The sequence below is a fragment of the Cynoglossus semilaevis genome, chromosome 10 (assembly GCF_000523025.1).
Source record: "Cynoglossus semilaevis isolate Cse_v1.0 chromosome 10, Cse_v1.0, whole genome shotgun sequence".
Taxonomy (NCBI): Eukaryota; Metazoa; Chordata; class Actinopteri; order Pleuronectiformes; family Cynoglossidae; genus Cynoglossus; species Cynoglossus semilaevis.
In genome coordinates, this window is record NC_024316.1 from 16,756,435 (window position 1) to 16,769,787 (window position 13,353).

Here is a 13,353-nt window from a genome sequence, read left to right on the forward strand (position 1 = left end):
ACAGAGATCCTCACATCCTCGGCAGAGGGCAAGAGGGACGAGGACTCCGGTGGACGTGGACATTTGTCCACACATTGTCAGTGAAGAAGGAGAGGAAGAGTTGGGAAGAGCCTCAACTGTGGATAATCTACAGAACTTTGTCAAACACTCACAAGGTAAGACGAAGATTCTTCTTCCAATCACCTGCCTCCTGACTGCAGTCGGAGTTTGCAGTAATATTTGCAAAGTAGTGGTATAATATCACGATATCGAAGTACAAGACGCGCTACAACAATAAAAATAAAACAATCGCGATGAAGACGAGTAACAATAGTTCAGTGACTAAGTTGAAGATGACACTGTTGTCCCCGACCGTGTACAATAAATATCACTCGTTCTCACTGTACTCATCACCACCATCTTCCCACTGATGCCTCACACAAATTATATTTGATGATATTTTGTGTCACGATTGGCTGAGGTTACTGGGTGATTTTTTTTGTGTGTTTTTAGTTGTTGATAAATTAGGTTAAAGTTTAGTAGAACGTTTATGACACATTATTATTATTATTATTATTATAGCATAAAATAAATACTTTTTCTTTATAGTTGACAATAACAATCATGGAAACACAGGCAAAGATGCTAATGCTAATCAAAGATAAAGAATGTGAAGATTAACAGTCATATCTGAGGCAAGAGTCGGAGGTGGTTTGGATGATTTTTTTAAGCTCTAGCAAAAGCCTGAAGGCAGGGTCTGTTACTGTTTGTTTTGTTTTTAGCCCTCTGACTTAGAGTTTCACCCGTCAGTTTTACCATATTACTGCTTGTAGACTGAACAGTCATTTTACAACAAGACAGACAGAGGAGCAAAATAAAAAAAGTTTAAAAGTGGATTTAATTTACCTGTCTGAGTCGCTCCAGGAGTCCAACTCTGAGCTGCATCACTGTCCCTTGTCATGTGGACCTGAGTGGGAGGTAGATAAATGTTTTAAATCCTTCTGTGGATGTCGTACACATCACTGTGTGAGCCTTTTATAAACTGTGTTTACTTACAATGCACCTGTGTGTAATACTGGGTATGATGTTTGCATTAGAATACAGAGCAACATGTATTTAAATCAGAATAAACAAGTTGTGATCTGTCAATCGAAAGTTAACGTGGTTTGCAAAGTGGAAAGGCAATGGAAAGTCAATGGTCAGCAGGACAGGAAAAACTTTCTTCACTTTGATATATCAATCAGTTACATTTTACATTCTGATCAATCTGTGTAGCTGTGGATTAATCATCAAGACTTAAGGTTAATCAAGCAATCGGAATTCATTACTATTATTCAGGATTATTGCAGATAAATCAACATCCCGTGATGTGACGGTGCGACAGTCAACTGTGTTAGAACAACAATGAGTGGATGATGGTGGAGTTACTGGATTGACTGATGTCGTCGAGTTCAAATAAAATATGTTAAAATTTTCAATCTAATGGAGTTACTGGATTGACTGGTGTCGTCCAAAGTTAAAATAAAATATGTTAAAATTTTCAATCTGAGAAATTTTACAAATTAGATTTTAACAACCCTAATATATACATATATACACAAACACACATATATATATATATATTTGTGTATATACATATACTGTATACAAATATATGTATCTATACATATGTATGTATAGACACATATATATGTATATACAAAGCAGAATGTTTTCAAATTCCTACTGCTGGGTTTATGTTCTCACTACATACACACTGTATACATGTACGACTGATATGACAATAAAATCATTATTTTAAAAGTTATATAAAAGAGGCCACACGGTGGAAGCCGTGGTTCTGACTCTGGCTTTACAACAACAAGGTCAGCCCTACCATCCCCAGTGCTGTGTGAGGTTGTACGTTCTCACCTGGTGTGTGTTCAGGGTTTGACCCCCACTCTGACCTGAAGACCTGCCGGGATTGTCTCGGGCTCCCCTAGTGGCCCTGAAAAGAATAAAGTGTTAGAAGATGATTTAAGACAAAGGCTTCCATTAACTAGACCTTCACAAAGACTTCAGTCAAACTTGTGCCTGTTTCGGACAGAGTAAATATTACAGGACAAATGCCGAGTTGACATTAGGATCGCTGCTGTTTAAATATTGAGTATTTGTTGATGGCTTGACCCCAGCCTCCCCATCGTCACTCTTCAAACTGATGAACAACTGTCCAAACTAAACACTGTAGTAATATTTTATATACCGTAATTTCCGTACTATAAGCGGCTACGTTTTTCACACGCTTTCAATCCTGCGGTTTAAACAATGATGCGGCTAATTTATGGATTTTCTTTATTACGAGCTAACCAAGTTCATACCGCTAACAATCAATGGCTTGGTCATCTACTGCGTGTTATATTAGTAGCGTTTGTACGTTCGTGAATCGCCGCGCGCGAGAGAACGGTAGCGAAAGTTGAGAGCAGTTTGAGGCCTGTCATGTTGAAGCGTGAGATGGTTATAAAGGTGTTAAAACGCTGTTTGTGTTCTGTTGTGTTCGGTGTGGCTCATTATAAATACCCCCCAACTTCCCTGTTTCTGTTTACCTCTGCTGCCGACAAGCACAAAGTGGAGGGAGTTAGCCCCGGAGCTAATGTTAGCTTGGAGCAGATCACTAAGTCTCCCCTGTGCATTCCAACTACTATCGGGGCGCAGAAGCAGGAAAGAGCTAACGTGTAACCAGCCGTGTTACAGGCACTGTTAGGAGAAAAAAAAAATCTGTGTAAATATCTCATGTTATGTTGACGTTTGCGGCTTTTAGAGAAGTGCGGCATATATCTGTACAATTATTGTTTTCTTTTTAAATTTAGTGGGTGTGGCATATATTCAGGTGCGCTCTATAGTCTGGAAATTACGGTATATATCAATTTTTCGTTGTTGTTGTTTTTACAGTGTTAAAAACATGGGGAGTCCAGGTTGTGAACCCACCGGCTGTACCCCACACTCACCCCTTTACATCAGTCACCAGCACACCCACCCCAGGGAAGGCTGGGTGGATGAAACAGAGGACATCAAACCACCCCGGAGTTTGTTAGGGCTCCCTGAGCTCAGCTGGCCCGGTGTCTACCTCCCCTACTACGATCGATTAGTCATGGAGGAGAACCCCTCTGTGCCGGGGGTAACGGTGACACCCGTTCCCCTCGCTCCTTCCCACAGGACACAGGATTCTAGACCACCTGTACTTAGTCCTGCCCAGGAATCCCCGTCAGTGGTGGAGGGTCAAGCTGAGGAGCGCTGCCTGGAGCAGGTCCAGACCATGGTGGTGGGGGAGGTGATGAAAGATGTGGACACGGCCTGCAAGCTGCTCAACATCGCAGCAGGTAAAAGACACTTTTCTCACAGATATTGAACCTGACCTGAACCGCCTCTCATGCGTCACTGGTGTTACAGTGTTTGTTTGTTTATCGGCCGTGACATTAGCTGATACCCACAGAGACACAAGTCACACCTGACGAGCGACTGAGGCCGCCCACACCTTGAACAAATTGTTCTGTTGACACAAGATCATCATCACTTCTCATGAGGAGTCTGAACATAAGCTTATACATTATACAAAGGCTGAATGTTTACTCCTCCATAACTGACTCCACAACAGTGCCCCACTCTCACTGACGTATCCTCTGGTTCTGGTTTCTTCCGCTCCCCAGACCCGTTGGACTGGAGCTGCGTTCACGTCCAGAAGTGGCTGCTCTGGACTGAGCACCTGTACAGACTTCCACAGGTCAGCGCCGTGTTCCAGGAACTCAGTGGGCGGGACTTGTGCTCCATGACAGAGGCCGACTTCAGACAGCGTTCCCTACAGTTTGGAGACGTTGTGTACGCTCACCTGGACATCTGGAGATCAGGTAGGAACACTGAGGCGACAGGAAGGAGACTGGTGATACAACAGGAGGGATTTAGTTTACTGCAGTGGGAATTGGGCCTCCTAGTGGGCACAAAGATATTACAATACATTTTAATATCAATATTTTCTTCACTAGTAATTTATTATTTTTTTCCCCTCTGTACTATTTAAAAAAACGTTTTGTAGGAATTAGTGTTCTTTTTTTCTCCTCTGTACTATTTTAAAAAAACGTTTTGTAGGAATTAGTCTTTAAAATAAAATTAAGTGGAGCCTCACAATATTGGGGGGACTTTACAATGCGTCTATCAAAAGGGGGCGCTGCAGATAACTAGAAACCACTGGGTTACCATTTATAAATGTAATCTCCCCTCTTCCTCCAGCAGGGGGTGTTTTTTTTTGTTACATGGTAAAACCATATTTTAAAATGTGTCTGATCTTTGCACAGACACATCTGAGCCGGTGCTGCACTGCCCCCTATGGTGACAAAAAAACAACACTTTTGTGGTACTCCTTAAGGGAAAGTATTCTCACTGTCAAGCCTTGATTTTCTGGCAGGAAAAAAATGATAAAATACACAGAGGGCTGTGTACCTGCAGGAGAAAATGGTATCAGATACTTCTGTTTTTTAATTTATGTGATATAATAGAGTTAGAGTTTAATTTTTTCTTTTTTCTTTATAGCTGCAGCTTCTGTTATTGTATGTATATGTGATATAATCCTAGAGTTTAATTTTTCTTTTTTCTTTATAGCTGCAGCTATGAAGGAGCGCTGCCCACCAGAGGAGAGGAAATCTTGTAAGCACTACGATATTTTATTTTAAACAATAAACTGTGTATAAGAAATAGATGAAGCCGTGAAGGAAGTTTTTGTTGTTTTGTTCCACTACTGCCAGCTGTTAGGATACCAGTGATGATACCAGTGATGTTACCACAGGACTGGGCTTCATCCATTTCCAATATACAGTCTCTTGTTTCATAAAACTTTAATGATTGATTTTGGATTTTAAAAAAAATCGTAGTATTTCAGCCAAATACCTAATACCACTCCTGACTCCCTCAGCAGCAGACGATGACTCCTGGTCAGATGTGATGTGTAGTTACCCCAGCCAGCCCATCCACCTGTGGCAGTTCCTCCAAGAGCTGCTCCTCAAACCACACAACTACAGCCGCTGCATCCGCTGGCTCAACAAAGAGAAAGGTAAAGAGAGGGAGAGAGAGAGAGAGAGAGACATTGACAAGCAGCATGAAAAACACAAGGCTGTGGTTCTTAAGTTTGAACCCTTCACTGTATACTGTATGCTTGCTAAACACTTGAGCCCAGTACCACCAGTGGTAGGCGTACCATAGTTTGAGAACCACTGGACCAGACTGTATTCAAGCATTATTTGTAGTCATGAGCTTTTGTTGATCCCACCTGTGTACTGTAGCCCTCACTCTCTTTAGAAACAAACATCCGTATTCTATAGGGTTTTAGACTAATTCTGTTTGGACTTATAACAGACTACTACAACAGAAGGGGGCGCACATGAGTCGAGGCTTTAAACAGTTTTAGCCCCACAAAACCCACTTATATGAAAACACACACATATATATACATACATACATACATATGTATATATATTTATATAAATGAGGAGAAACAGATTTAAGATACGCTCTAAAAGCAGCAGAACATTCCAGTCTACGTCAGACATTCCCATCAGTGTCACTGACTCAGTCATTCAAAATTCAAACCAGGCTAATTTTATTCTGATTTCTTTGCCCATAGGAATTTTCAAAATAGAGGACTCGGCTCACGTGGCCCGGCTGTGGGGCATCAGGAAGAACCGCCCAGCTATGAACTATGACAAGCTGAGTCGTTCCATACGCCAGTACTACAAGAAGGGAATCATCCGGAAGCCCGACGTTTCCCGCCGACTGGTCTATCAGTTTGTCAATCCTCTGTGAAGAAGAAGGATGAGTCACTAAGAACAGAGTGAGCCGTGGGCTATCACGAGATATGCTGGACATACAGAAGACGTCACTCGAACGCAACACATTTGTTATAAAAAAAAAAAACTGCCTAAAGAATCATGCACTCCTGCCTATGATCATTTCATCCCATTTTATTATGAATTTTTTTGTCTCAGTTTTCTTGAGTAACCTCTTCGCTTATTACGGTTTAATTATATTTTGGTGTCACATGTGGGGTTCCTAAAAATGACTTATTTCATCTGTTGAAACATGTTAACAAACTTCGAAATGAGAGAGAAATTCTCTTTTTCCAGCCTTGGGTGAAAAAAGTTTAGTATTTTTATAGTAAACAATGTTATGGCATTTTCTCTAATACAGTGGCTCTTGAACTTTTTTAAAACCGTATCCCAGTTCCAGAATATTTCTCTCTCCAAGTACAGGTCTACCCTGTTCAGCTAAGCACAACATACAGGAGAATTGATCCCTAATATGCCATTTTGTTAGCCTAATTATTTGTAAAAAAAATAGACATTAAAATAGCATTACAACTGGCACTTCATTCAATTCATGGCTAGCGGCGTGTGTCACATTTTTGCATCACAATTAGCAAAAAAAAAAAAAAAAAAAAAAGTGTCTTTCCAAGTACCACCAATACTACCAACAGAGTTAACAACGTTAGTGCAACAGAAGAACAGGTGAATCAGTTCCACCATGGAACCGAAGAACAGGTGAATCAGTTCCACCATGGACCACTAGAGAGCAATCAAGACTACTTATGGCCCTTGTACCACAGCTTGAGAACCACTGCATTATGAAGATGGTGTGTTCTAATTTTTACATTTTAATATTTTTCAAAAAAAAAAAAAACTTCTGTATTTTCCTTTTAATTGTGAACATCTTGTTTAAATTATTGTTGAATATCGGCTCGTGCTTTTTTTACTCCCAGGTGTCAAACCTATTTCCAAGTTGCAGAGCAATGCCAGAGTGAGTTTTTATTAAAACTACCGTGATTACGTTTCCAAAATATTTTTTCTCTCTCAGTTTGTTCAATAAAAATCCCTCAAAAAAACCAACCACGTTTTCTTCTCGAAGCAGAAACAACTCAGAAACACGCTTTCTTCTCGAAGCAGAAACAACTCCTTCACCTCACACAGAAAAGACACAGACACCAACTCCTGTTTTTTTTTCTATCTTTTTTTTAAACCTTACTTCCCTTTCATACCAGTATCATAATATTGACACCATCACAACAAAGTGGATTCAGGTCATTCCGTCACTACCATGGATTTTATCTGTGGTCATAGTCATTTTATGCATATTTAAATGAACGTCTTGTTACATCAAGATGAACAGGCACTACACCAGTTAGGAGATAAAAGTACATCACTAACTATGAACATACATGGTTCTAGACCGTTAATATAGGGTTGTCACAACGCCCGCTGCTGCCCCCCTGTGTGCATAAGGAAGAGATCGTCAACATAAAAAAAAAAAGCATTTACATGTACACCTTTCACTGCCTCAACGTGGTCAGGTCTCTTTTTAAACTCAACACAGTTGTACAGTTACAATAGAATATCATCTTTAAATTACATCATCATATACAAATCTGACGGCGTGGGCTAACGTCACGCTCGGGGTATGATACACTGACAACTCCATTGCGATGAGTCATACGATATGGCGCCTAGTACTTAACATTTGTTTTTCCATTGCCGTTATTTAAATGAAACACATTTACATGTATAACACTACAGTTTTCTCTTTATAGTCAATCACTTGCATTTTTTTTAATATATTATATATTTTTTTTCAGTTACATTTACACAACTCACACACACTGGATGATGATGGTGTCGTCTCCCCCCCGCCCCCCAGTAGTTAACCTGATCAGGTGGTCTGTGTGTTGGATGCTGCATGTGTGTGTGTGTGTGTGTTTGAGGAGGTGATGACAGGAGTCCTTTTTGCTCTGCTGGACAGCTTAACTCTAAGACACAACTTGTGAGCTGGTGATGGGTTCCTCCTCATGTCAGACCCAAACCTGTGACACTCTGTCAATACAGAGTTAAACACATCCAGGGGGCGCTGCTGGGGATTTTGGGCCCCGTGAAAAGATTTTTTCCCCCTGGGCTCCTTATACAGCTATTTAATGGATTTTTGACTATTGTTATATTATTTTATGTCAGTATTATAATCTTATTGTGGGCCCCTAAAATACCCCCGCCCCTCATTTTGATGCCCCAGAACACACCTATCGGCTCTGTGAAAAATCTCAGAGACGACTGAGCCAATTAGGAGGTAAATAAGAGTCTAGGAATGACTGAGCAATGCGCCCCTAGTGGCCAATTTAGCTTATTTCGCAAAACAAGCATCGTCTTTAAAAGACTGATGAGTTCTGGGCGGACTGTGAGGCAGCTACAAGTTGATCTCCATTGAAGCGGTTTGTCGATGCGATATGTGAAAATTATTGCACGGCGAGAAAACATTGAGCTGACGTTGCTGTGACGAGCCACCAAACTCTTTCTTTTTAAGCTAGTAAGAGCTTAAAGTTACAGTGAGAAAATCCCCAACACTGATACATTCATGTCACCTGATAACACTGACGTATTTCTATTGGCTCTGGAAGAAAAGCGTCACGGTTCCAAAAAACCTTTGTCTTTCCTACAGCGGCGCTGACCTGATCTGGCTTCATTAGACAGAATGGAGTTTGACCGGTGAATGTTAGCGTTAATGAGTTTAAACTGTGACGTCAGCATCTACAGAAGCAGTGAACTTCTCAAGGATGCGTGAGGTTGTCAGATGATTTGTGCTGAAGAAAAAAAAAAAAGCTAAAAAAAAAAGAAGAAAAAAGACAAAAAGAAACAAATGTAAAATCGGTTCATCACCTTGCGTCCTCGCATGAAAATGAAAGCATGTCCAGAAGCATGTGACAATGCTGACCACTGTGACCTCTGCATTTGTAGCCCAAGTGTTGCATCAGGGTGTGACCCACACCAGGAGGTGGGATTTTTCAGGGAAAAGCCATTGGTTCCATAGCACATGCTGCTATGCAGTTCTAGAAAACAGTAATAAACACACGGCACCGCACACATGAGAGAAGAGGTCGGAGCAGGTCACAGAGAAACAGGTGGAAGGAAAAACCAGAAGAAAATTAAAAAAAACCCAGAGGAAAAGTGTGTGTTTGTACGTTGAACACGACACAGCATTCCTGACGTTAGGTATGACCACTGATCACACAGCATCCAAAATGCTACACAAAGATGGCGTCACACTGTATATACACCACGCAGGGTTAGAGAAGCATGTCTTTGTCGGATGGTTTTAACAGATTATATTAACTTCCCATGTGTCGCGCGAGAACACACTGCAGTAATACTGCAAGTATAACGACGCTGCATTATACCCTTGAATACAGCTACACAGAGAAGCAATGTGTTCCTGCACTGTGGCGATGTCGCAGCTGAGTGTGTATATAGTCGGTGGAATAACTGCTGCTCCTGTGTTTGAATGTGTAAGTCAGTCCACCCACCTGCAACGCTGGATAAAATATATAACACTGATATATGGTCGCGTTGTTTTTGTTCTTTGTTTTTTTGTTTTTTTAAATCTTACTAAGTTTTTATTTATTTAGGCAAAACTGCTTGGCGCATCTGTTTGGACGAGGGATGTGTTGCTCTTAAGTCTCTGGCTATGTGCGGTGCAATTGGACGGGGCAGTTCAAGCTGCCTCCAATGGCTTGTCTTTGTCCAGGGCCACGACTAGATAGGCTCCACGTAGTTGGCCGGGTACAGTCCTTCCTGACCGCTGTCCAAGCGGCCTCGACACCAGCCCTGCTCGTCTTCGTCCTCCGTCTTGGTCAGCTCGTCACCTGGACACAACACAACACAGGTTTGGGTGTCAACACGGTACGTCCAGGGGGGTGGAAGGTGGACGTCCAGCCAAAAGGTTTTGAATCCAACACCAGACCCCAGGACAGACAACAGACCCAGACACCCATCACCAGACACTGAGTGGAACAGAATAAAAACAGTACCAGGAACACAACAGTGTTTCTTTGATATAAACCAAGATTGAAAGATTGACTGACACAATGATGAAATGGATTGTTCAGAACTAAGGATGTCTGATATTAACTTTTTGCCAATATTCCTTATGCCAATATTGCCCAAACACTTAATATCCGATATCAACCAATACTGATATAGGCGTGGTAATATTTATTTATTCATCTGTACAAACCACTGTATTAGTATGAGATTAATTAAATGAGCTGCAATGCTGCCAAATAATTTCCATAATAATGATAATAATAATAACATTTCCCTCATTTGGATTAGTCACAAATAAAAACAGGTGAGAAACACAAACATCTGCCTGCTGTTATTTGTCTTTCTGTTCCAGCAATATAGAGAATTTTTTTTTTCATATTTAGAAATGTTGATTAATCACGATCATTCGATAATAACAAAGAATATTCCATTAAACTGTAGAAACGATAGACAGACATGAGTCAGGAATCAGAACAAACCAAAGACAGGAAATGAAAATTGCACTCACCAGGGGTAATTATCATGGTCTGTATTTATACATGCATTTCTTTTGCTTAGATCTGGGCGTCTACAAAATTCAAAAGTCACACAGACACATGTAATACATTAAAGACCAACGATTCTTTTTCAGAGGCTGTATTTTTAGTTAGTGAAGTAAAAGAAGTCTAAATAACTTTTAGCCACTGAAAATATATCCTGGCTGAACTGACAAGAGAATAAAAACAAGTTAGAAATAAACGTCATGAACCTGCGTGTTTCTCAGTTTGTCAAAAGCTGGTGTTAATGGGCGTTAAGTTCCTGTCATCTAACATTCATCATTTCAAAGTCAGTTTGTCAAAAGCTGGAGTTAATGGGCGTTAAGTTCCTGTCATCTGTTTTCCACACAGCCATTATTGACTAATAACTGTGATCGACTGCAGGAAGAGAGACATAAATAGAAATAAACGTGGCGCTGGTGATTAGATGACGCAGCTCGACGTCAAACTCCCGTCTTCCATGTTTCCATTTGTGGTTCAAGTGAGCAGAACAACCAACAGTTTGGATGAACTGTCGTTTATCTAATAGGGCTAGGCTAAATAAATACCTGCTTTGAAGGTGAGCTCATCCTGTTCCTGGCCTTCGTAGTCGTACAGAGCCCGTACACGAACAACTTTCCCAGCGCTGGAGTCGTCCTCAAACGAATTCCCATTCCCGCCGTTCTCGTTGCCGGAGTATGTGGTGGGCTGCTCATCGTCAGACCACTCAGTGGAGTAGGCCTGGTTTTTTTCATAGCTGCTGACACTGGAGGAGGGAGACAGAGCAGGAGAAGATCAAAACACAAGCCCCGGAAATTAGGCTAGGCTACGCTAGGCCATGCAAGACAGGGAGGAATAAATAAATAAATAAATAAATAAAGCGTAACAAATCAATAATAATATAAACTACTAAATAAATGGATGAACAAACAAAAACATAAATAAAGAGATTGAAAGATAAATAATAGATTAAATGGAAAAATAAGGAAAATAAAAAGATGAAATATAAATACAGCTAAATAAACATAAATGAATAAATGAATAACTGGCTCATTAGATAAATACATGCACGGATGAATTAATAGATACAAACAACCCAATAAACAGCTTCCTTATAAAAAAGTAACTAAATAGATTTTAGAATTTAGACAAATAAATAATTAAACAAACAGATTAACAGCACAGACACAAAGGAGTTGATATTTTTGTGTTGTTTCTAAAAAAAACAAACAATTCCCATAAACACACATTTTCATCCAAACAGAAGAAGATCATTGGATCACAGCCTCCTTTTTTTTTTTTCATAAAATAAATATGACCTGTTCTAACCTGCTGCGATCACCAGGTGGAGCCACGTGGTCAGTGCTGGGAGTGGGTGGGGCTCCGTCTGGTTTCTTCTTCTTTGGAGGAGCACTAGCCTGGTCTGGGTTGTATTCCTGCCGAGAGCAGAGAAATGAAGTCATGTGACTGAAGTCAGTTTTAATAAACCATGACAACACTGGAGTTGTTTTTTGTTTTGTTTTTTTTAATATATATATACCTCAAATGCAGGCCAGTTCATATGCATTCCAGGGCCGTGATTGTTGCTGAACCATTTCAGGTCCTCTTGTGTGTTTGCAGCCAGGATCGTGCGCTCCAGCTCTCTGTATATTGTGGAATAGCTGCGGGAGACACAAAAGAAAAACATGGTTACGGAGAAAGAACCGGAATCATTTTAGAAAATCATTAGGAAAATACAAAAAACTAATAAATTAATCTCTCGTTACTCCTGCTGCTAAAACAGCCGTTTGCGATTAGCTGTTGTTGTGACAAACATCTTTCTGCCCAGGTGTTCAAATGCAAATCTTTAATCTGATTAATCTCCACAGATTAATTACCAGCTCTTTGTTATAAGGCAACAAGGCTGAGCGCTTGTCCACCGTTCGTCCGTTACATATCCTCCCAGCAGGGATCCATTTAACTACACAGTAACTAAGTCCACCCGTCTGTATCCGCACCAACCTTTGGTTCTCGGTGAGGTTGAGGTGACGTTTGATGTCCAGCAGGGCCTCCTTCAGGAAGGTCAGTCTCTTGACCTCGTGCTGCTGACACTGGTCAAACACCTGCTCCATGCTCTCCATGTACTGTGGCGTGCACTTGTTCAGCTCCTCTAAGGACTTCTCATACTTTTCTTTGGCCTTCGAAAGAGGAGAACAACACAAATATAAATATTACGATTCACGTCACATGACCACAGAGATCTGACTTTTTTCTCAATTCAACATTTTAGCATAACAACAAACAGGACCGTGCTCTACAGTCAGGTTCGTCTTCTTCTTCTTCTTCCTAAAATCTACAGTCTAAATGCACATCTTCAATCTCACTCTTCTTATTTGTTCTTACTCTTATTGCCTCAAATTAAATTATTTTTCATTCTTGGCTCTGTGTTTTTTTGTCACCTTTTGCATGTCCTGTTTGCATTTGTCCACTTTCTCGTGGAGTTTCTTCTGCTGGTCTGCAGTGACAGACGCCTCTGTCTTTCCGTTGGCCTCTCGTGTCGCAGCCAGCTTCTCCTCCTTGCAGGCCAAGTGGTATGATTTCTTAGCTGTCTCCATCTGTTTGTACCAGCACACACACACACACACACACACACACACACCACTCAAGGTTACAAAAAGCATTTGACCAAAGGAACACAAAGTCACTGTTTACATTGAATTATTTTTATATTTTTAATTTAAAAAAAAAAAGATCAGTGAAAAACAGGCTGAAACAGAGGTTAGTGATGGAAGCTGACCGTTTGGCCCGCTGCTACTCCTCAGGATGTCTAAGATGCAGAGAGAATCTAAGGAACAATAAGGATTTCCCTTCCGTCCTGGTCCTTACCTCCTTGAGTTTCTTGGCCCATGGTTTCTGTGCCTTCTTAAATCCCTCATCCGCCTCCTTGGCTTCCTTGAATCCTCCAATAATTTGCTTATGATAGGCTTCCTTCTGCCAGT

At 40.8% G+C, this 13,353-nt stretch overlaps 2 protein-coding genes across 3 annotated transcripts in view; one reads left to right on the forward strand and one right to left on the reverse strand.

The window, feature by feature from the left end:
- On the forward strand, positions 1-8,937 carry LOC103385311 (SAM pointed domain-containing Ets transcription factor). Of its 2 annotated transcripts, XM_008319164.3 has the most exons (7): positions 1-155; positions 2,908-3,335; positions 3,663-3,860; positions 4,609-4,653; positions 4,919-5,056; positions 5,627-6,506; positions 6,540-8,937. In XM_008319164.3, exons 2-6 carry the CDS (start codon positions 2,918-2,920, stop codon positions 5,803-5,805), a joined length of 978 nt encoding a protein of 325 aa, XP_008317386.1. In that variant the 5' UTR covers positions 1-155; positions 2,908-2,917; the 3' UTR covers positions 5,806-6,506; positions 6,540-8,937. The 2 variants fall into 2 exon arrangements, with proteins under 2 accessions (XP_008317386.1, XP_024914983.1); XM_025059215.1 differs by lacking the exon at positions 1-155 and having other exon boundaries at positions 2,806-3,335.
- Positions 7,085-13,353, reverse strand: part of pacsin1a (protein kinase C and casein kinase substrate in neurons 1a) — a 23,581-nt gene continuing 17,312 nt past the window's right edge. The window contains exons 6-12 of the mRNA XM_017035706.2: positions 13,241-13,345; positions 12,814-12,969; positions 12,377-12,552; positions 11,916-12,036; positions 11,705-11,811; positions 10,945-11,141; positions 7,085-9,679 (exon numbers count right to left, since the gene is read on the reverse strand). Of these exons, the coding sequence (XP_016891195.1) occupies positions 9,570-9,679; positions 10,945-11,141; positions 11,705-11,811; positions 11,916-12,036; positions 12,377-12,552; positions 12,814-12,969; positions 13,241-13,345 (972 nt within the window). The 3' untranslated portion in view covers positions 7,085-9,569. The remainder of the gene's footprint in view (positions 9,680-10,944; positions 11,142-11,704; positions 11,812-11,915; positions 12,037-12,376; positions 12,553-12,813; positions 12,970-13,240; positions 13,346-13,353) is intronic.

Coding starts and splice junctions, on each gene's coding strand:
- LOC103385311 (XM_008319164.3), top strand. CDS start 2,918: ATGGGGAGTCCAGGTTGTGAACCCACCGGCTGTACCCCACACTCACCC. Junction 4,654..4,918: donor ACCAGAGGAGAGGAAATCTT/GTAAGCACTACG, acceptor TGACTCCCTCAG/CAGCAGACGATGACTCCTGG. Junction 5,057..5,626: donor CTGGCTCAACAAAGAGAAAG/GTAAAGAGAGGG, acceptor CTTTGCCCATAG/GAATTTTCAAAATAGAGGAC.